Source organism: Callorhinus ursinus, unplaced genomic scaffold (genome assembly GCF_003265705.2).
Source record: "Callorhinus ursinus isolate GAN/ISIS: 27379988/994484 unplaced genomic scaffold, GSC_fseal_2.0 scaffold108, whole genome shotgun sequence".
NCBI lineage: Eukaryota > Metazoa > Chordata > Mammalia > Carnivora > Otariidae > Callorhinus > Callorhinus ursinus.
The window spans coordinates 67,314-89,536 of NW_027397170.1; the positions used below are offsets into that span (position 1 = coordinate 67,314).

The following is a 22,223-nucleotide window of genomic DNA, read 5'->3' on the forward strand; positions in this document are numbered from 1 at the left end:
TCACAGATGGTGGCTTCACAGCACACAGGTTGGGCACAGCTGCTCACGGCACAGGAGGGCTGACAGCACTGTGGGCCACAGCTAGATGATCTACAGGTACCTTCGCAAGTCACCAGCTGCCATGTCTGGCTCTGACAGGAACTAGGCAAGCAGACAGGCCCTCCACAGCTTACCTCAGTGGAGCAGAGAGAGATGCCTGGCACAGACGGGCATTTCCTAGAACAGCAGTTTCCAGACATGGTGGAGGTGCCTCTGCTCCCTTGTGAGTGCTGAGAGGGGTGCTGCCTGACTGGGGCAGCTCTCTGGGGCCCTCAATTTTATACCCCCTCACCGACATGTGCTGTTTGGAGCCCCTGCATCTTTTCCTCATTGCTGTTTGAGCCAGTTTTCAGAGGAACATCTTATTATGCCAAGGTTTGTTGATCTGGAAGTTGTTTATCCACCCATAAAGAAGTTGTTTGTTTATTGACTTGCTAAATTTGGAATCCTTGGAGCAACAGGTCATCTTGGAATAAGCATCATTGCCTTCAAACTGAATGACCTGTGTTTCTGAGCGTCATGGGCAGGGGAAGAAGAAAGGAACTTATAATTTATCCATCTTCTAGTCCTCTGTACCAGGTCCTCTGGGGGACACAGGTGTGCCTACATGAATAGGACCCACTCACCCATCCCCACAGATCTCAGTCTCTGGTGGGCAGACATACATTCAGATAAACTCATTGCAATGCTATGGTAAAGTCAACAATAGACATATAAGGATTAGTAGAGGGGAGCTGTGGTGAGCTCTGTGGGAGAGGGGCTATCTGGGCTGGATTTTAAATGACTGCACTTTACAGCAATGGTCCTATTTAAAACCATCAGCAATCCCCTGAGATAGGAATTCATCTCTCCCCGTTATAGGTAAAGAAGAAGAAAGAAAAGGTTGGAATCAGAAAGTTTAAGTCACTTGCTAAAGATCCTACCCAGCTTTCCCCCTAATCTAGGGCTGCCCTCCTTCCTTCTCACCATTCTGTCTAGTCTGACCTTTCTTAAGAGACTTTATCAAACCCACATGTCATAGGCTTAGCCCACTGTGTTGTCCTCCATCCTGTTCAATGAACAGCCCCGCCCCAGACCACTGGCTCTACCTGTCCCTAGAAAGCACTTGACCTAGCCTCTCTGCTTCTCCTCCCTGTGTTCCTTCCACCCACTCACACCTCAAGCATTCAGTGGCCCTCAAGAATCCCTCTTGATTTTGGTGATTTTAATAGCTCCTAAAAGAAAGACACCTCAAAGACCCAAAGGATAAAGAGGGAAGACAAGAGATCTTTTGCAAAGACATTGTGAACAAAAGCAAAGAACACAAATGCTTTCTCAAAGCATGTCAATGCTACTATTTGAGACAGACATGGGATGAGAAATGTACCCTAGGTTTCTAAACACCAAGGCCTGACATCCTTGCTCAGTAAAGGCCTGCCTCCACTATGTGCTTTCAACATCAATGCAAATGCAAGCTCTCCTTTAGACAAGCTGAACCATTGTGCCATCCATTCATCATCTCTCTCTTCATTCATTAATTTATGCATTCCCTCAATTTCTCTTCATTCATCCATTCAATTCAGCCATCACTGGGTTCTATGTAAGGGATACAAAAAGAATTAGCTGCAATTCCTGTCTCAAGGAGTCCAAGTTTAGGAGAGAAATAGATACATCCATAAGCAATTATGGTACAGTCCACATACAAGTGCTATGACAGATGGACGCCCGAGCTCCTATGGAGGCACCCAGGAGAAACACCAACATGGTTTTTAGGAAATTAGGGAAGCCTTCTCAGAAGCATGATACATTTAGGGAGCAGTAAATGGTTCCATATCCAGGATGAAAGGTACACGGGGACAGGAAGGAACAGCAATGGGACTAGAAGGGTACTCAATCATGAAAAGGCCTTGTGGACCATGATAAGTAGTTAGATTTTACACTGACACCTGGGTGCTTGACCATGTTTGCCTTTTGGAAAGACCTCTCTGGCTGTGGTGAAGGTATAGGAGAAGGAGGGCAAGTCTGGAGCCAGGGAGACCATTAGGAGTCTGGGGCAATTACTCAAAATCTTCATAGTGACAACCTGAACTGGGCAGTGCCTTGGGCCTGGAGCAATATGAGAGGTTGTAAGAATCAATAGAGCTGGTGGTTGAAAGTGGAAGATTAGGAACAAGAAGTGTCATCCTTGAGGTGTAGCTCTCAGACAGTTGGAAAAGAAGACTTTTGGACAATTTTGCAGAGGGCAAAGCAGAGAAGGAGCCCCCAAAATCCTGATCCCCACCTTTCAAGGTCCTCTCCATGCACTTTCTCTTCCACAGCTAAGCCAGGAATGAAATTCACATGGAGATGGCCTTCCTCCCACAAGTCCCTTATAAACTCTCTCAGCTGAGAAATTCAACATGGCATCATCTGTTATGCTGGAATGTCATCTCAAAGAATCCTTCCCTGCTATGTAGAATAAGCAGATCTTTTAACAATCAAGCCTATTTCTACTTTATTCTTATAGCTCTCGTCTCCCTTAACATTATATAAGCACCATGAGGGCAAGGATTTTGTGTATTCACTCATATATACCCAGCACCCAGAGCAATATTTGATACATAGGCAGTTCACAATTAATATTTATTGATGAATGAATGAGGACCTCTGTGGACAACTAAGAAGGGCATCTCTTTGTCAGTAATTCAAAGAAATCACTACACTGCTCTCACCCATCAGGAGACCATGACCATGAGCAATGCAAGTATCAGCTACTCTGAATCACAGCTACTTGATGCAGACCTGTTGTTCTCTTGGCAATTTTGTCCCATTGGCATGCTCTGGCTGTGGTTTTGTCCTGGGAATTAAAGAGCTAGTTCTCAAGAGGCCAATTCCAACAAGAGCAAAAATGACCTAAATAGTAGAGTCTGAAACTGAACCAGGGCAGATTCAAATTTTGAATTCTCTCCCAAGTAAGACACTACTAATACTGCTGGGCTTTTAAATGAAACCAAGAAATGAAAACACAATGAGCTACCACTGTGCAGCTGCTAGGAAAGCTAAAAATAAAAAGACTGACAATATCAAGTGTTAGCAAGGACACAAAGCAACTGGAACTTTCAGACATTGTTGGTGGGAATACAAAATGGTATGGCAAGACAGTTGCAAAACAGTTGGGTAGTTTTTTATAAAGTGAACATTCCCATACTATTTATCCAGCAATCCAATACCTAGGTATTTATCCAAAATAAATGAAAACATATGTCCACACAGAAACTTATACATAAATGCTCATAGCAACTTTCTTCATAATAGCCAAAAACTGGAGACAACCCAAATTCCCAACAGTAGATGAATATTTTTTCATGCACTTTATTCATACAATGTAATATTATTTAACAAAAAAGAATGAACTATTGATACCTGAAACAAGGATGAATATAAATGATGTTATTCTAAGTGGAGAAGAGTTCACACTGCATGATTTCATTTACAGGAGATTCTAGAAATGGCAAAATGTATAGTGACATAAAAACTGATGGTTGCCTGAGGCTGGGATCAGGGGTGGGGAGGATTGCCTGCAAATGGGGCACTAGAGAATTTGAGGGATGATGGCAAGTTCTGTATCTTGAATGCTGTGGTGGTGATTTAAGTATATACAATTGTCAAATCTCATCAAACTGTACATTACAACTGTATGTACTTTATTATATATAAAGTATACCTTAATGAAGTTGGTTTATAAAAAACAAATTTTCACTTTGCATAATCCCCTCCAGTTCCATCCATGTCGATGCAAATAGTGGGTATCCATCTTTTCTGATGGCTGAGTAATATTCCATTGTATATATGAACCACATCTTCTTTATTCATTTGTCTGTTGAAGGGCATCTCGGCTCCTTGCACAGTTTGGCTATTGTGGACGTTGCTGCTATGAACATTGGGGTGCATGTGCCCCTTCTTTTCACTACGTCTGTATCTTTGGGGTATAGCATGGAGGACCACAGGGGAAGGAAAGGAAAACTGAATGGGAAGAAATCAGAGAGGGAGACAAACCATGAGAGACTCTGAACTCCGGGAACCAAACTGAGGGTTACAGAGGGAGGGGTGTGAGAGGATAGGGTAACAGGGTGATGGGTATTAAGGAGGGCACGTGTGGTGATGAGCACTGGGTGTTATATGCAACTAATGAATCATTGAACACTACATCAAAAATTAATGATGTACTATATGCTGGCTAATTGAACATAATAAAAAATAAAAATAAATTTTAAAGAACAATTTTTTTAAAGGCAAAAACATAAAAATAGTGTAATCCCGGTTTTATTTGTAAATGTGCTTAGAAAGGAGTCTGGAAACATCTCTGTCAGTAATAAATGCTGAAGTTGAAGTTGAGAAATCAGGTGGCTATTATTCCTTCTTCATTTTTTTCTGTATTTTTTCATATTTTCAGAGATCATTGCCATGTTTATAATCAAAACATATATTTTTGCTTGTTTGTTGACTGAAACATTGCTTTGCAGGAATAAAAAATAACTATTGTTCTCCTAAGGCAAGAGCAAAATAAATTTTATTCCACATGTAGCTTAAGATCATGTTCAGCAAAGAGTTGAATCAACTATCTTCTGAATTTTGGCCTTCCAGCTGGACTCACACACACCTGGCTGAGGCCCCACCTAGCAGATGGACATTCTCCCCTCTCATCCCTGGGACTCAAGCAGAAGAAATACAGCTGGTTTCAGGACAAGAAAACCTGACCCAGAAGAGGGAGACTTTGTCAAAGCATTTGGCTAGAAGAAAGAACTGGAATTCCCAGAACATCCATAGGCACTGTGTTCACAAAGTTCTGCCACATGAATCTCTTCTGTTCCAAATCAAGCTTGTTTTACCAAAGCCTCTTCCTGACTTTGCCAGAAAGTTCTGACCAAACCTGGAGTCCTCCTGCAGAACCATTCTAGGGGAACTATACTGCTGAAGGAAACCGTACCCCATGCTCAAGATTAAACCTTGGCCAGCCTCAGCATTTACCATTTACTGCATTTTAAAAATGCAGGTCCCAAGGCCGCCACCCTGGAGCTAATGGATAAGATCTCTAATGGTGAAGCCTACGAATCCGTGTTTTTAAAACCTCCCCAAGTGAATCTCATGCAGCACATGGAAGCTTTAGTCTACATCTGGGGTTCTCATTCAAAACACAGATTGCCAGGCCACACCCCTGTGGATTCTAACTCTGCCTGTGTCGGGGAGGGCTCCAGAATCTCCATTTTAACTAGCCCCCAGACATTTCTGATGCAAGGGGATTCTGGTCCACAAACCACATTTCAAAAACCCAGTTGTGGACGCCAGAGTAAATTTTCCCGGCCCAGTGCCCAAGAGGGAGCCAAAGAAGAGGCGGGAGAACTAATTTGGTTATGCCAGCAAGCTCGAATTTATTAAGAAGTTAACAAAGAGAAATTTTTGCACTCAAAAGCAGCAGAAAGCTGAGGAGGCGGGTCAGTTCCAAAGCCACCTTGAGTTAAGAGGACGCCTCACAGTGACAAGACATTTAAGTCCATGAAAATAAAGCCATGGGGATTCACCCTGTGAGCTTCAGGGATCACTCTGGACGGGACCCAGTTTCCATTTCTCACCAGCATCTGGCTCTTATTCTCAGGGCCTTGAAACCCCAGGGCAGGTGTTGGAGAACAAGCCCTCACCTACAAATAACACGGAGGCAGGACGCTGTCTTGGGAGCCAGGAAGGTCCTGGAGACAAGGAGTCTTTCCACCTGCAGCAGGTGGACGCTTTGCTTGGGCCACCTCCTTGGAGGGGGCAGAGGGCTTCACTTCGTCTCGCAAACAGGCGTAGGCTGGCAGCAGACGGGGCCGCAGCAGCCGGACGAGCCGCAGCAGCTGGAACCGCAGCAGCCGCTCCCACAGCCCCCACAGCCGGAGCCGCAGCCGCTCCCGCAGCAGCTGCTCCCGCAGCAGCCGCTCCCGCAGCAGCCGCCCCCACAGCCGGAGCCCCCGCAGCCGGAGCCCCCGCAGCCACAGCAGGAGCCACAGCAGGAGCCGCAGCAGCCGCAGCAGGCGGGCTGGCAGCAGCACACTTCACAGCAGTCTTGGTCTTGAGGGCAGCAGGTGAAGCAGTCCCCTGGGCAGCACCCCATGGTCCCGGCGGGTCAGGTGGCAGGTGAGCAGCGCGGCCGGAGTTCCCCACGTCTGAGGGTGGCCGGTGGCCAGCAGCTTTTATAGCCCCTCCGCGGAGGGTGTTGGCACAGGGGGCAGGATGTTTCCTTTGTTATTATTTATGCCAGTTTCCATAAGAACGTTTCATTAGCTGCCTGTTTATTTTCCAGCTCTGAGTACCTCAACTCATAAAAAAGCCCCACTCGGCCCAACTGCTATTTGTCCAGAGGGTAAAAATACATCTTCGGAAAGACCTGTCATCATGGCCAAACACGGGCCAGCCATCATTAGCCCAGGTTGGAGAGAGCCATGGACTCTGGCTCTGGAATGGGCGCTGTCCTTGTGCATCTCCTCTGGCGGCAAGTGGGCAGCCCACCCCTTTCATCACTAATGCTCATCCTGGAAAATCAGAATGGTAAAAGCTGGATGTCCCGTGCCTCCTGCGGCTCCTCCCAGGTGGCAATGGCATCCTCATGCCGGCCCACGTGAGCAAGGCAAGAATTTGTGACTGTGTGTGGTATGTGGAGTGTGCCACACGATTGTTTGGGCTTGGTCAGTGAGCATCAGTCATGATTAATAACTGCCTTGTGAAAAGGAAAGAGACTCATCATAAAACTGCAAGAGGTGGGAGCCACGTTCTCCCTGGACCTCCTGGTGAACTGAACACACACTCCTCTCTAAGTGGGCGGGAACACCAGTGTTCAGAACCCTTTCTTCGATGGAAGGAGATGGTGGGGGGGGTGAGGGGAAGGAGGGGAAGAGGAGAGAAAGGAAGGAAGAAAGATAATTGAATATTCAAAACATCACATGAAAATGGGAATGTTGTGCACTTTTTTTTTTAAGAGTTCCAACTTTACAGACCATCTGGCAGAATGAGGGATCAGGATAGGAGACTCACAGAGTACCATTCCAGGGAGAAAAAATGCTTTTGGAAAGAGGCAAGAATCCACAGAGGATTCAGGTCCATGTGTAAATTCTGAAACAGGTCAAAATTCCTATCCCCATGTTGGGTTTGGTACCTTGTCATACTCTTGGGATGGTAATGGCAACCCTGAAGACTAGGGCTCAGCTTTTGGAAGGCAGCACCCAGAGAAGGGGGTGGAGCAGGAGGTGGGTATGGAAGGTGGCAGTGGGAGTGGAGATCTGAATCAGGAGACACAGCCCTTCTGTTTTAATTTGCATTTTCTTTTTAGATGGGCCTGGAGGTAAGGCAGCCTCTAAGACGGGCTGGATGGACTGGGAAGGGTGGGGGCAGATGATGGGTTGATTGGATCCGATAGGATGCTCAGTACTTCAAGGGGTGTGGAAATGTAGAAATGGGAGAAAGAGACCATGGGGTCCAGGGTCTCTAACCCTGATTTTGCATCAGAATTGCCTAAGGCAGGGGCTTTTGAAAAATGCAGAACACCCCAACCTGTACCTCAGTCCTGTTAAATCAGAATATGTGTTCATGGGAGCTTAAGAAACTATGTATTTTAAAGTTTCCCAGATGATGACTCAAATTCTCAAATAGATTAGGAAACACTGATATAATTTAATGCCACCATGACCATCACCCCCAAGCCCTTTTTTTCTGCAAAAGTTGATACCAAGTCCCAGAAAGGACACATTAATGATAGAGTAGATTCAAGGCCCAGATGTTCTGTTTCCTGGTCCCTTGTTGCTTCCATCACTCCACATCCACAAATGGATACCTCTGGATAAGTATAACACAGTGATGTCCATAACAGACACATCCTTTTCATCTTTTTTTTTCTTAAGATTTATTTATTTATTTTAGAGAGAAAGAGAGAGTGCAGGGGGATGGGCAGAGGGAGAGGCAGAGAGAATCTCAAGCAGACTTCCACCCCGCTGAGCATGGAGCCCAACACAGGGCTCAATCTCACGACCCTGCGATCATGACCTGAGCTAAACAAGAGTCAGACACTTAACTGACTGAGGCCCCAGGCGCCCCTCATTCTTTGTAATGACAGGTGATACATTCACATGAGAAAGGCACTGAAAGGTGTGCTTTGCAAAGTCTCTCCTCTTTCTGTGTCCACCAGTCCGTTGTCTCACCTCTCATCCACCCTCCCCTGATCCCAGTCTGCACCTAAATTTCCTCATCTATAAAATGGTAATTATGATAATAATAGTGCCAACCTCATAGGCTCTTTTCAAGATTAAATGAGTTATACAAGATAGAAGAGAGAGAAATTAAGGAGTCAATCCCATTTACAATTGCACCCAACTTTTTCGCAACGGGTTTGCTGCCAGAACACAGGCGTCGTGAAAACCACTGCTCAACCTAAACCAAAATGGGAAAGGAAAAGATTCACATCAACATCATCGTCATTGAACATGTAGATTCGGGCAAGTCTACCACTACTGGTCATCTGATCTACAAATGTGGTGGGATCGACAAAAGAACTATCGAAGAATTTGAGAAGGAGGCTGCTGAGATGGGGAAGGGCTCCTTCAAGTATGCCTGGGTCTTGGATAAACTGAAAGCTGAATGTGAACGTGGTATCACCATTGATATCTCCCTGTGGAAATTCGAGACCAGCAAGTATTACGTGACCATCATTGATGCCCCAGGACACAGAGACTTTATCAAAAACATGATTACAGGCACATCTCAGGCTGACTGTGCTGTCCTGATTGTTGCTGCTGGTGTTGGTGAATTTGAAGCCGGTATCTCCAAGAATGGGCAGACCCGTGAGCATGCCCTTCTGGCTTACACACTGGGTGTAAAACAACTAATTGTTGGTGTTAACAAGATGGATTCCACTGAGCCACCCTACAGCCAGAAGAGATACAAGGAAATCGTTAAGGAAGTCAGCACCTACATTAAGAAAATTGGCTACAACCCCGACACAGTAGCATTTGTGCCAATTTCTGGTTGGAACGGTGACAACATGCTGGAGCCAAATGCTAACATGCCTTGGTTCAAGGGATGGAAAGTCACCCGTAAAGATGGGAATGCCAGTGGAACCACACTGCTTGAAGCTCTGGATTGCATCCTGCCACCAACTCATCCAACTGACAAGCCCTTGCGTCTGCCTCTCCAGGACGTCTACAAAATTGGTGGTATTGGTACTGTCCCTGTGGGCCGAGTCGAGACTGGTGTTCTTAAACCTGGGATGGTGGTCACCTTTGCTCCAGTCAATGTTACAACTGAAGTAAAGTCTGTGGAAATACACCATGAAGCTTTGAGTGAGGCTCTTCCTGGGGACAATGTGGGCTTCAATGTCAAGAACGTATCTGTCAAAGATGTTCATCATGGCAATGTGGCTGGTGACAGCAAAAATGACCCACCAATGGAAGCAGCTGGATTCACGGCTCAGGTGATTATCCTGAACCATCCAGGCCAAATCAGTGCTGGATATGCACCTGTGCTGGATTGTCACACGGCTCACATTGCTTGCAAGTTTGCTGAGCTGAAGGAGAAAATAGATCGTCGATCTGGAAAAAAGCTGGAAGATGGTCCCAAGTTCTTGAAATCTGGTGATGCTGCCATTGTTGATATGGTTCCTGGCAAGCCTATGTGTGTTGAGAGCTTCTCTGACTATCCTCCTCTGGGCCGTTTTGCTGTTCGTGACATGAGACAGTTGCTGTGGGTGTCATCAAAGCAGTGGACAAGAAGGCAGCTGGAGCTGGCAAGGTCACCAAGTCTGCCCAGAAAGCTCAGAAGGCTAAATGAATATTATCCCCAATACCTGCCACCCCAGTCTTAATCAGTGGTGGAAGAACGGTCTCAGAACTGTTTGTGTCAATTGGCCATTTAAGTTTAATAGTAAAAGACTGGTTAATGATAACAATGCATCGTAAAACCTTCAGAAGGAAAGGAGAATGTTTTGTGAACCATGTTTTGTGTGTGTGTGTGTGTGTGTGTGTGTGTGTGTGGCAGTTTTAAGTTATTAGTTTTTAAAATCAGTACTTTTTAATGGAAACAACTTGACCAAAAATCTGTCACAGAATTTTGAGGCCCATTAAAACAAAAGTTTAATGAGAAAAAAGAAAAACAATTGCACCCAAAACCATAAGATACCTAGGAATAAATCTAACCAAAGAGGCAAAAAATCTGTACTCAGAAAACTATAAAATACTCATGAAAGAAATTGAGGAAGATACAAAGAAATGGAAAACCGTTCCATGCTCATGGACTGGAAGAACAAACATTGTGAAGATGTCAATGCTACTAGAGCAATCTACACATTCAATGCAATCCCCATCAAAATACCATCCACTTTTTTCAAAGAAATGGAACAAATCATCCTAAAATTTGTATGGAACCAGAAAAGACCCCACATAGCCAGAGGAATGTTGAAAAAGAAAAGCAAAGCCGGCAGCATCACAATTCCGGACTTCCAGCTCTATTACAAAGCTGTCATCGTCAAGACAGGATGGTACTGGCACAAAAACAGACACGTAGATCAATGGAACAGAATCGAGAGCCCAGAAATGGACCCTCAGCTCTATGGTCAACTCATCTTTGACAAAGCAGGAAAGAATGTCCAATGGAGAAAAGACAGTTTCTTCAACAAATGGTGTTGGGAAAATTGGACAGCCACATGCAGAAGAGTGAAACTGGACCATTTCCTTACACCACACACAAAAGTAGACTCCAAATGGTTGAAAGACCTAAACGTGAGACAGGAGTCCATCAAAATCCTGAACGCAGGCAGCAACCTCTTCAACCTCAGCCGCAGCAACTTCTTCCTAGAAACATCACCAAAGGCAAGGGAAGCAAGGGCAAAAATGAACTCTTGGGATTTCATCAAGATCAAAAGCTCTTGCACAGCAAAAGAAACAGTCCACAAAACCAAAAGACAACTGACAGAATGGGAGAAAATATTTGCAAATGACATATCAGATAAAGGGCTAGTATCCAAAATCTATAAAGAACTTATCAAACTCAACGCCCAAAGAACAAATAATCCAATCAAGAAGTGGGCAGATGACATGAACAGACATTTTTCCAAAGAAGACATCCAAATGGCCAACAGACACATCAAAAAGTGCTCAACATCGCTCGGCTTCAGGGAAATCCAAGGCATAGAAGTCTATTTTGAGTTGCATATACTAAGCATTGACTTGGTTCATTCTCTCTGCATTTCTACAGTAATAACCCTGCCCTGGGGGCAGTGACTATAGAAACACCCACTGATGCCCAAGTTGTGAGAAAAGAATAGCTGTGAAAGAAATTTCAGAATAAAGATAAGACCACTGGATCCTCTAGGGTTTCATCCTGACAACTATTTTTGCAAAATTGAAATCATACTGTATAAATTGATTTGTACACCAAATATTGTGCTTCACCTGTGAAAATGCTCAGGAAGATTTTGATTGATAAATATAATGAAAACCTGAGAGAAATTATATTTTCAAGTTGTTGTAAACCTTCCATATTGCTGGATATCTAAGTGTTTCGAATATTCCAATATTAAAGGAAAACCCAGAATGAGAGCAAGATGGCGGAGGAGTAGGAGACCTGGATTTCGTCTGGTCTCAGGAATTCAGCTGGATAGGAATCAAACCATTCTGAACACCTACGAACTCAACAGGAGACTGAAGAAGAGAATAGCAACAACTCTCTGAACAGAGAAGTGACCACTTACTGGAAGGTAGGACGTGCGGAGAAGTGAATCCGAGGCGATATTCGGGAGGATAGATGGTGGGGGAGGGGGCCTCCGTCGGCTGCTTCTGGCAAGTGATAGAGCCGCGGAGCACAAAGTCGGACCTTTTAGAAGTCGGCTCCACTGAGGGACGTCGCTCCAGTGGCTAAGTGAGGGGTGGAACCCTCATGGGACAGTGTGGTCTCAGGAACCCTCGGGGTCACAGAAAGACCGGGGGAGCCTGAGTGCGCCAGAGCTCCCAGGTATCGGAGCAGGGAAGCCGGCTGCAGAGATGGAGCCGAGGCGCGAGCTCTCAGCTCGGGGTTGCCATAAATCGTAATCCGCGGCCCAGTCGGGCTACTGCTCCTCCAGCAGGGACCCAACAAGTGGCAGATCCGGGGAGACTCCCCTTCCTCCTCCAGGCGGAGCAGTGGGAGAGCGCACCGCAGGGATCTGCTGGATTTGGAGACTCCACCCTGAGTCGGGTGCCGGAGATAGAAACGCTCAGTCACAGGCCGGGTGAGCACGGAGTGCGGCCGGGGACTGGGGAGACAAGAGGGACTGACTGCTTTTCTCTGGGGGCACACCGAGGAGTAGGGGCCCGAGTTCTTGGCTCCTCCGGGACGGAGATTGGAGGCCGCCGTTTTCACTCTCGTCCTCCAAAGCTGTACAGAAAGCTTGCAGGGAACAAAAGCGCCCGAGAGCACCCGAGCAAATTACTTAGCCCGGACCAGCAAGGGCGGGGCAATTCCGCCTCCGGCAAAGACTTTGGGAACCACGGCAACAGGCCCCTCCCCTAGAAGATCAACACGAACAGCCAGCCAAGACCAAGTTTACCATTCAAGGAGAACGGGAGAACTCCAGCGCTAGGGGAATACTGCACATAGAATTCATGGCTTTTTTACCATGATTCATTAGTTTTTCAAAGTTCATTTTTTTAACTTTTTTTTTAAATTTTTCTTTTTCCCTTTTTCAACCAACATCTTATCAATCCCTTTTAAAAAAAAATTTATTTTTCATTTTTAGAGTCATATTCTATCCCTTCATAGTAGTTACCCTTATTTTTGGCATATATATGAAAGTTGTTCTCTCTTTAAAATTTTGAGATACATTTTCTTCTAATATATCAAAATATACCTTAAATCACTAATGTATGGCTTTGTTCTAGTCTCCTGCCTGATCACAATCTCTCCCCTTTTTTTTTCTTTCTTTTTTTATCCTCTTCTATCTTTTTTCAAACACCTACTTATCAATTCCTTTTTTTAAAATTTTATATAATTTTCATCTTTACAATCATATTCCATCCCTTCATCGTAACAACCCTTATTTTGTACATATATAAGTTTTTCTTCCTTTAAAATTTTAGGAGGCACTTTCTTCTAACAGACCAAAATACTCCCAAAATCTAGTGTGTGGCACTGATCTATGCACTAGCCTGATCATATTTGATCATATTCTGTTTTTTTTTTTGTTATGTTCTGTTATTGTTTGTTTTTATCTTAAAAAAGAAAGAGTTCTTTTTTCTTTCTTTCCCTTTCTTTTCCCCTGGTTTCAGGTCTTTTCTGATTTGTATACAGTATATTTGCTGGGGACGTTGTTAAGCTGTTAGCATTTTGTTCTCTCATTCATCTATTCTCCTCTGGACAAAATGACAAGACAAAAAAAATCATCTCAACAAAAAGGACAAGAGGTACTACCGTCTGCCAGGGACCTACTCAATACAGACATTAGTACAATGTCAGACCTAGACTTCAGAATCATGATTTTAAAGATACTAGCTGTGCTTGAAAAAAGCATGGAAGTTATTAGAGAAACCCTTTCTAAAGAAATAAAAGAACTAAAATCTAACCAAGTCGAAACCAAAAAGGCTATTAATGAGGTGCAATCAAAAATGGGGGCACTAATTGTTAGGATAAATGAGGCAGAAGAGAGAATCAGCGATATAAAGACCAAATGATGGAAAATAAAGAAGCTGAGAATAAGAGAGATAAACAACTACTGGATCACGAGGGCAGAATTCGAGAGATAAGCGATACGATAAGACAAAACAACATTAGAATAATTGGAATCCCAGAAGAAGAAGAAAGAGAGAGAGGGGCAGAAGGTATATTGGAGCAAATTATAGCAGAGAACTTCCCTAATGTGGGGAAGGAAACAGGCATCAAAATCCAGGAGGCACAGAGAACCCCTCTCAAAATCAGTAAAAATAGGTCAACACCCCGACATCTAATAGTAAAACTTATGACTCTCAGAGACAAAGACAAAATCTTGAAATCAGCTCGGGAGAACAGATATGTAACCTATAATGGTAGAAATATTAGATTGGCAACAGACCTCTCCACAGAGACCTGTCAGGCCAGAAAGGACAGGCATGATATCTTCAGAGCACTAAACGAGAAAAATATGCAGCCAAGAATACTATATCTAGCTAGGCTCTCATTGAAAATTGAAGGAGAGATAAAAAGCTTCCAGGAAAAACAAAAACTAAAGGAATTTGCAAACATGAAACCAGCCCTCCAAGAAATATTGAAACGGGTCCTCTAAGCAAAGAGAGAGCCTAAAAGCAGCATAGACCAGAATGGAACACAGACAATATACAGTAGCAGTCACCTTACAGGCAATACAATGGCACTAAATTCCTATCTTTCAATAGTTACCCTGAATGTAAATGGGCTCAATGTCCCAATCAAAAGACACAGGCTATCAGATTGGATTAAAAAACAAGACCCATCCATATGCTGTCTGCAAGAGACTCATTTTAGACCCAAAGACACCCCCAGGTTGAAAGTGAGGGGGTGGAAAACCATTTACCATGCTAATGGACACCAAAAGAAAGCTGGGGTGATGATCCTTATATCAGACAAATTAGATTTTAAAACACAGACAGTAATAAGAGATGAGGAAGGACACTCTATCCTACTTGAAAGGTCTATCCAACAAGAAGATCTAACAATTGTAAATATCTATGCCCCAACATGTGAGCAGCCAATTATATAAGGCAATTAATAACAAAAGCAAAGAAACACATCAACAACAATACAATAATAGTGGGGGACTTTAACATCCCCCTGACTGAAATGGACAGATCATCTAAGCAAAAGATAAACAAGGAAATAAAGACTTTAAATGACACACTGGACCAAATGGACTTCACCGACATGTTCAGAACATTCCATCCCAAAGCAACGGAATACACATTCTTCTCTAGTGCCCATGGAACATTCTCCAGAATAGATCACATCCTAGGTTACAAATCAGGTCTCAACCGGTACCAAAAGATTGGGATCATTCCCTGCATATTTTCAGACCACAATGCTTTGAAACTAGAACTTAATCACAAGAGGAAAGTCGGAAACAACTCAAATACATGGAGGCTAAAGAGCATCCTACGAAAGAATGAATGGGTCCACCAGGAAATTAAAGAAGAACTAAAACAATTCATGGAACCAATGAAAATGAAAACACAACTGTTCAAAATCTTTGGAATGCAGCAAAGGCAGTCCTGGGAGGAAAGTATATAGCAATACAAGCCTTTCTCAAGAAACAAGAAAGGTCTCAAAGACACAACATAACCCTACACCTAAAGGAGCTGGAGAAAGAACAGCAAATAAAGCCTAAACCCAGCAGGAGAAGAGAAATAATAAAGATCAGAGCAGAAATCAATGAACTAGAACCCAAAAGAACAGTAGAACAGATCAACGAAACTAGGAGCTGGTTCTTCGAAGGAATTAACAAGATTGATAAACCCCTGGCCAGACTTATCCAAAAGAAAAGAGAAATGACCCAAATCAACAAAATCATGAATGAAAGAGGAGAGATCACAACTAACACCAAAGAAATACAAACAATTATAAGAACATATTATGAGCAACTCTATGCCAGCAAATTAGATAACCTGGAAGAAATCGGTGCATTCCTAGAGATGTATCAACTATCAAAGTTGAACCAGGAAGAAATATAAAACCTGAACAGACCTATAACCACTAAGGAAATTGAAACAGTCATCAAAAATCTCCCAACAAACAAAGGCCCAGGGCCAGATGACTTCCCAGGGGAATTCTACCAAACATTCAAAGAAGAATTAATACCTATTCTCCTGAAACTGTTCCAAAAAATAGAAATGGAAGGAAAACTTACAAACTCATTTTATGAGGCCACCATTACCTTGAACCCAAAACCAGACAAAGATCCCATCAAAAAGGAGAATTACAATATCCTTGATGAACATGGATGCAAAAATTCTCACCAAAATACTAGCCAATAGGATCCAACAGTACATTAAAAGGATTATTCGCCATGACCAAGTGGGATTGATCCCTGGGCTGCAAGGTTGGTTCAACATCCCCAAATCAATCAATGTGAATCAATACATTAACAAAAGAAAGAGCAAGAATCATATGATCCTCTCAATAGATGCAGAAAAAGCATTTGACAAAGTACAACATCCTTTCTTGATCAAAACTCTTCAGAGTATAGGGATAGAGGGTACATACCTCAATATCATAAAAGCCATCTATGAAAAACCTACAGCGAATATCATTCTCAATGGGGAAAGACTGAGAGCTTTTCCCCTAAGGTCAGGAACGCGGCAGGGATGTCCACTCTCACCACTGCTATTCAACATAGTATTAGAAGTCCTAGCCACAGCAATCAGACAACAAAAAGAAATCAAAGGCATCCAAATCGGCAAAGAGGAAGTCAAACTCTCACTCTTTGCAGATGATATGATACTGTATGTGGAAAACCCAAAAGACTCCACCCCAAAACTGCTAGAACTCATACAGGAATTCAGTCAAGTAGCAGAATATAAAATCAATGCACAGAAATCAGTGGCATTCCTATACACCAACAACAAGACAGAAGAGAGACAAATCAAGGAGTCTATCCCATTCACAATTGCACCCAAAACCATTAGATACCTAGGAATAAATCTAACCAAAGAGGCAAAGGATCTGTACTCAGAAAACTATAAAATACTCATGAAAGAAATTGAAGAAGACACAAAGAAATGGAAAAACGTTCCATGCTCATGGATTGGGAGAATCAACATTGTGAAGATGTCAATGCTACCTAGAGCAATCTACACATTCAATGCAATCCCCATCAAAATACCATCCACTTTTTTCAAAGAAATGGAACAAATAATCTTAAAATTTGTATGGAACCAGAAGAGACCCAGAATAGCCAGAGGAATACTGAAAAAGAAAAGCAAAGCTGGCGGCATCACAATTCCGGACTTCCAGCTCTATTACAAAGCTGTCATCATCAAGACAGTTTGGTACTGGCACAAAAACAGACACATAGATCAATGGAACAGAATCGAGAGCCCAGAAATGGACCCTCAACTCTATGGTCAACTTATTTTTGACAAAGCAGGAAAGAATGTCCAATGGCAAAAAGACAGTCTCTTCAACAAATGGTATTGGGAAAATTGGACAGCCACATGCAGAAGAATGAAACTGGACCATTTCCTTACACCACACACAAAAATAGACTCCAAATGGTTGAAAGACCTAAACGTGAGACAGGAGTCCATCAATATCCGAAAGGAGAACACAGGTAGCAACCTTTTCGACCTTAGCCGCAGCAACTTCTTCCTAGAAACATCGCCAAAGGCACGGGAAGCCCGGGCAAAAATGAACTATTGGGATTTCATCAAGATAAAAAGCTTTTGCACAGCAAAAGAAACAGTCCACAAAACCAAAAGACAACCGACAGAATGGGAGAAAATATTTGCAAACGACATATCAGATAAAGGGCTAGTATCCAAAATCTATAAAGAACTTATCAAACTCAACACCCAAAGAACAAATAATCCAATCAAGAAATGGGCAGAAGACATGAACAGACATTTCTCTAAAGAAGACATCCAAATGGCCAACAGGCACATGAAAAAGTGCTCAACATCGCTCGGCATCAGGGAAATCCAAATCAAAACCTCAATGAGATACTACCTCACACCCGTCAGAATGGCTAAAATTAACAAGTCAGGGAACGACAGATGTTGGCGGGGATGTGGAGAAAGGGGAACCCTTCTACACTGTTGGTGGGAATGCAAGCTGGTGCAACCACTCTGGAAAACAGTATGGAGGTTCCTCAAACAGTTGAAATTAGAGCTACCGTTCGATCCAGCAATTGCACTACTGGGTATTTACCCCAAAGATACAAATGTAGGGACCCGAAGGGGTACGTGTACCCCAATGTTTATAGCAGCAATGTCCACAATAGCCAAACTGTGGAAAGAGCCAAGATGCCCATCGACAGATGAATGGATAAAGAAGAAGTGGTATATATACACAATGGAATATTATGCAGCCATCAAAAGGAATGAGATCTTGCCATTTGCAACGACGTGGATGGAACTGGAGGGTGTTATGCTGAGTGAAATAAGTCAATCAGAGAAAGACATGTATCACATGACCTCACTGATATGAGGAATTCTTAATCTCAGGAAACAAACTGAGTGTTACTGGAGTGGTTGGGGGTGGGAGGGATGGGGTGGCTGGGTGATAGACATTGGGGAGGGTATGTGCTACGGTGAGCGCTGTGAATTGTGCAAGACTGTTGAATCACAGATCTGTACTTCTGAAACAAATAACGCAACATATTTTAAGAAAAAAGAAAAAGAAGATAACAGGAGAGGAAGAAAAGGGGAGTATGTCAGAGGGGGAGACGAACCATGAGAGATGATGGACTCTGAAAAACAAACTGAGGGTTCTAGAGGGGAGGGGGGGAGGGGGATGGGTTATCCTGGTGATGGGTATTGAGGAGGGCACGTTCTGCATGGAGCACTGGGTGTTATGAACAAACAATGAATCATGGAACACTGCACCAAAAACTAATGATGTAATATATGGTGATTAACATAACAATAAAAAATTTAAAAAAAAAGAGCAAATTCATCCTTCCTCTGCCTTTTTGTTCTCATCAGACCCTCAACTGATCGAATCATGCCTACTCACATTGGTGAGGGTAATCTTTATTCAGTCTACTGATTCAGATGTTAATCTCTTCCAGAAACATCCTCACAGACACCCAAAAAAAATTCTTGCCAACTATCTGGGCATCCTGTAGTCCAGTCAAGTTGACACATGCAATTAACCATCATACTTCACAACTCCCACTTTTCTTTCTACTTTTATTGTAAAATTTCTGACAAAGGATGCCACTGGAAGATATTCTTAATTAAAATCAAGGATTTGCATTTGAAAAAGGAAATTCCATTCTGAGCAGGAAAGTTTCCTGAGACAATGAGTCCATGAGATCACATAACTTAGAGAAACTTATATACCCACAGGTGGTCCCTCTTGGTAACCATACACTCATCTTATTGATGCTTCTCTGGTTGAGAGCATTTCCATATTTGTGTTTGGATATGGTGCTTCCCAGTCCATCATAGAGAGGGAAATACTCATTATGTATAAATCTCATGCAGTGCTACCAGGAGAACACCCACGGGAAAGAGTGTACATTCAACATGGACCATTTTTTCTGGTCTTCACACTTTCCTGACTTCAGTGAAACATGAGGTACTAAATTAAACACCTCAGATATTGCAGGTAAAGCTAAAGCAGTTAGATCTTTTATAAAAGACCTTTGACTCACTTATCCCCCTTTCTCCTTATTGTAGGAAGTATGAAAATCACAAATACCTTTACACAACTACCTTATTGCAAGGAGCTAGACAATGTCATCCCATCATTTTGTGGCTGTGGGTGGCCAGGATCAAACACAAGGATGAATATCCTCCTGGTTACTCAACCTATCCTCAGCACCAGACATTTCCATCAAGTAAGCAGCACCAAGAGTTAGACTCCAAGGTCTAGTACCCAGGATTACCACAGCCATCATTGGCTGAAATGAAGAGATTAGCTCACTTTTCCACCCAGTTCTTTTGTGTTTTGCTTTATATTTTGATAGCAACAAAATCCTTTAAAAACAAAACAAAACAAAAAAAAACCTAAGCATTAAAAAAAAAAAACACAGAAACTATATTATAAAACCCATGCTTCTCTACTCAGGATGTGTAGCAGTTAAAATTTTTTCATATTTGCTGTGTGTTTAAAAATCAAGTAAATATTGGGGCACCCTGGGTGGCTCTGTCAGTTAAGCGTCTGCCTTTGGCTCAGGTCATGATCCCAGGGTCCTGGGATCGAACCCCACATCGGGCTCCCTGCTAAGCGAGGAGTCTGCTTTCCCCTCTGCCTCTCCCCTGACTCATGTGCGCTCTCTCTCTCTCTCACTCACTCACTCTCTATCAAATAAATAAATAAAATCTTTTTTAAAAAATCAAGTAAATATAACATGAAAAATTACATAGAGAACTTTAACTTTCATAGCCATGCACGTTCCAATCTCTTCTTCCCAGACACAAACACAATCATGAATTTCATAAGTACATCCTGTTAAAGTTTTGTGCTTTTATAAATGTCTATACAAGTCCAAGATATTTTTAAATATAGGAGTAAACATTAACTAGTATTTTTTAATCCGCTTATTTAATTGGATACGCAATTGGTATGAACTGGTTGGTTCAACCAAGAGATTCACTTTTTCACCAGGTCTTCATTTATTTTTAGTCACAGCTTGACGAGAGAAAGAAAGAAAAAACGATTCTTTAAACACACCCTGATTCTCAATATCCCAAACGTGTATATGTATACCTCATTTTGTCTCCTTTGACCAGCTTTACATCTAAGCAAGAGATGCCCAGCCCCTCTGTAGCGAGAAGAGCCATAGAGGTAAAATCAAAGCTTTCAAATCTCGGCTCGGTTACTGGGCAATCCTGTGACATGGGCATGATGGTCACCTTTGGAGTCTCCACTTAAGCACTTCCAAAACAGAAATGGACAACGCTTGGCAGGAACTCCACCTTTGTGTGGTTGAACCACTTTAGCTCTTAATTTCTGTTTCAGGCCGGGCTTAATTCAAAAGTTGCACTCTATGCCCCTGTTCTTGTCACCAACACGCTTTCGCTGCGAACATCCTGTCCAGTCCTGTGAGTGTCATGGTTGTTAATGTAGAGATGACACACTGCCTTCAAAGCACAGCATGCTAGAGTTAAGAGAAAGGGGAATTACTCCCTTCTCATTAGAGATTGCCAATTACGTGCTTCCTGTTCTCATAGTCACCCAAAGGCTTCTCCTCCCAATTAGTGAAAAGCATTTTTTTGCTGTGTGGCATTCCTCAAGAAACCTCTCTGTGCTTCATTCCTTCATCTGCCCTAAATGGGTTATTAATTTCAGGTAGGCAATTATTGTTCATTGCACATTATAACCCCCTATCTCTTCCAGCCCCTGCACAAGCTCCTTTTAAAGGATAGCTTTATGTGGGTGGCACTGAGGAGGCAAAGGAGTGCTGAATCACTCACAGAAGGAATTATCAAGAAGCCCAAGAAGCATCCTGAAAACCCCTGGGAGGACATAATAGATCACGTGCTTCCTAAGTATCTGCCATAAAAGGCACATGAAGATCAGTTAAGAAATGTGAAAATTCCTCAATGTTATTTAAACTACCTGGCTTGAGGATCAATCGAGTAGGGACAGTGACCCGGATGGAGTCCGGGGACCAGGCTCTGAGCAGGCTGTGTGGTTGTCCCAAGGCTGCCACATGCAGTGGTGGCAGGCAAAAGAACGCCAGTGGTGGGGTCCCCTAGAAGTAAAGAGCAGCGTCTGTGCCGCTTGCCAAACCAGGCACCTGTGGAATGTGTCCAGCCAGAAGGGGGCCTTTCTCTAATTCACCAAAGGCACTTTTATCTTCCTCTTTGAAAATTCTGATTGCTTTCACCTGCAAAAATGCCCCTAGCTTACTAGCCTCAACTATTTGCCTTCCTCCTAATGCAACACACGCCACGCACATATGCATATGCACATGCACACGTCTGAATTCATTTAACTCTGATTCTCAGGACTCAAGCTCGGAGTCCTCAGCCTCTTGCCCACATCCAGCCAGTTTTCAGAGTCCTCCAGCCCGCATCCAGCCCTCAACTTGAGGGAACTTGAAACCAGGTGCCTAACGTGGGTGCCAAAGGACTTGAATCGACAAAACCTTTGACCAGGACAGGGGCTGTGGAGCCCCTGTCCTGGTCAGTAGGAAAGGGAGTCAGAGCACAAGGATATGATTCCTCAGGGTCCTTAAGGATGTGAATAGAAACAACGTTTACTGAGCATTTACTATGTATTGGCCATTGAGTCAAGCACCTTTACCAACATAATCTCATTCCATCCTTTTTTTTTTAAGATTTTATTTATTTATTTGAGATAGAGAGAAAGTGAGAGAGACAGAGAGAGAGAGCATGAGCTGGGGGACAGAGGGAGAGGAGAAGCAGGCTCTCCACTGAGCAGGGAACCAAACATGGGACTCCATCCCAGGACCCTGGGATCACGACCTGAGCCAAAGGCAGACACTTACCGACTGAGCCACCCAGGTGCCCCATCATTCCATCCTTATTTGAAAGCTACAA

At 43.3% G+C, this 22,223-nt stretch overlaps 2 protein-coding genes across 2 annotated transcripts in view; both read right to left on the reverse strand.

The window, feature by feature from the left end:
• Nucleotides 1-239, reverse strand: part of KRTAP16-1 (keratin associated protein 16-1) — a 1,342-nt gene extending 1,103 nt beyond the window's left edge. The window contains 2 exon segments of the mRNA XM_025861747.2: nt 1-2; nt 4-239. The exon segment at nt 1-2 is cut by the window's left edge and continues 1,103 nt beyond it. Of these exon segments, the coding sequence (XP_025717532.2) occupies nt 1-2; nt 4-239 (238 nt within the window).
• A 5,579-nt stretch (nt 240-5,818) lies between these two features.
• Nucleotides 5,819-6,145, reverse strand: KRTAP17-1 (keratin associated protein 17-1). Its single transcript, XM_025861740.2, has one exon. The coding sequence runs from the start codon at nt 6,143-6,145 to the stop codon at nt 5,819-5,821; it is 327 nt and encodes a 108-aa protein (XP_025717525.1).
• Between the last annotated feature and the right edge of the window lie 16,078 nt (nt 6,146-22,223).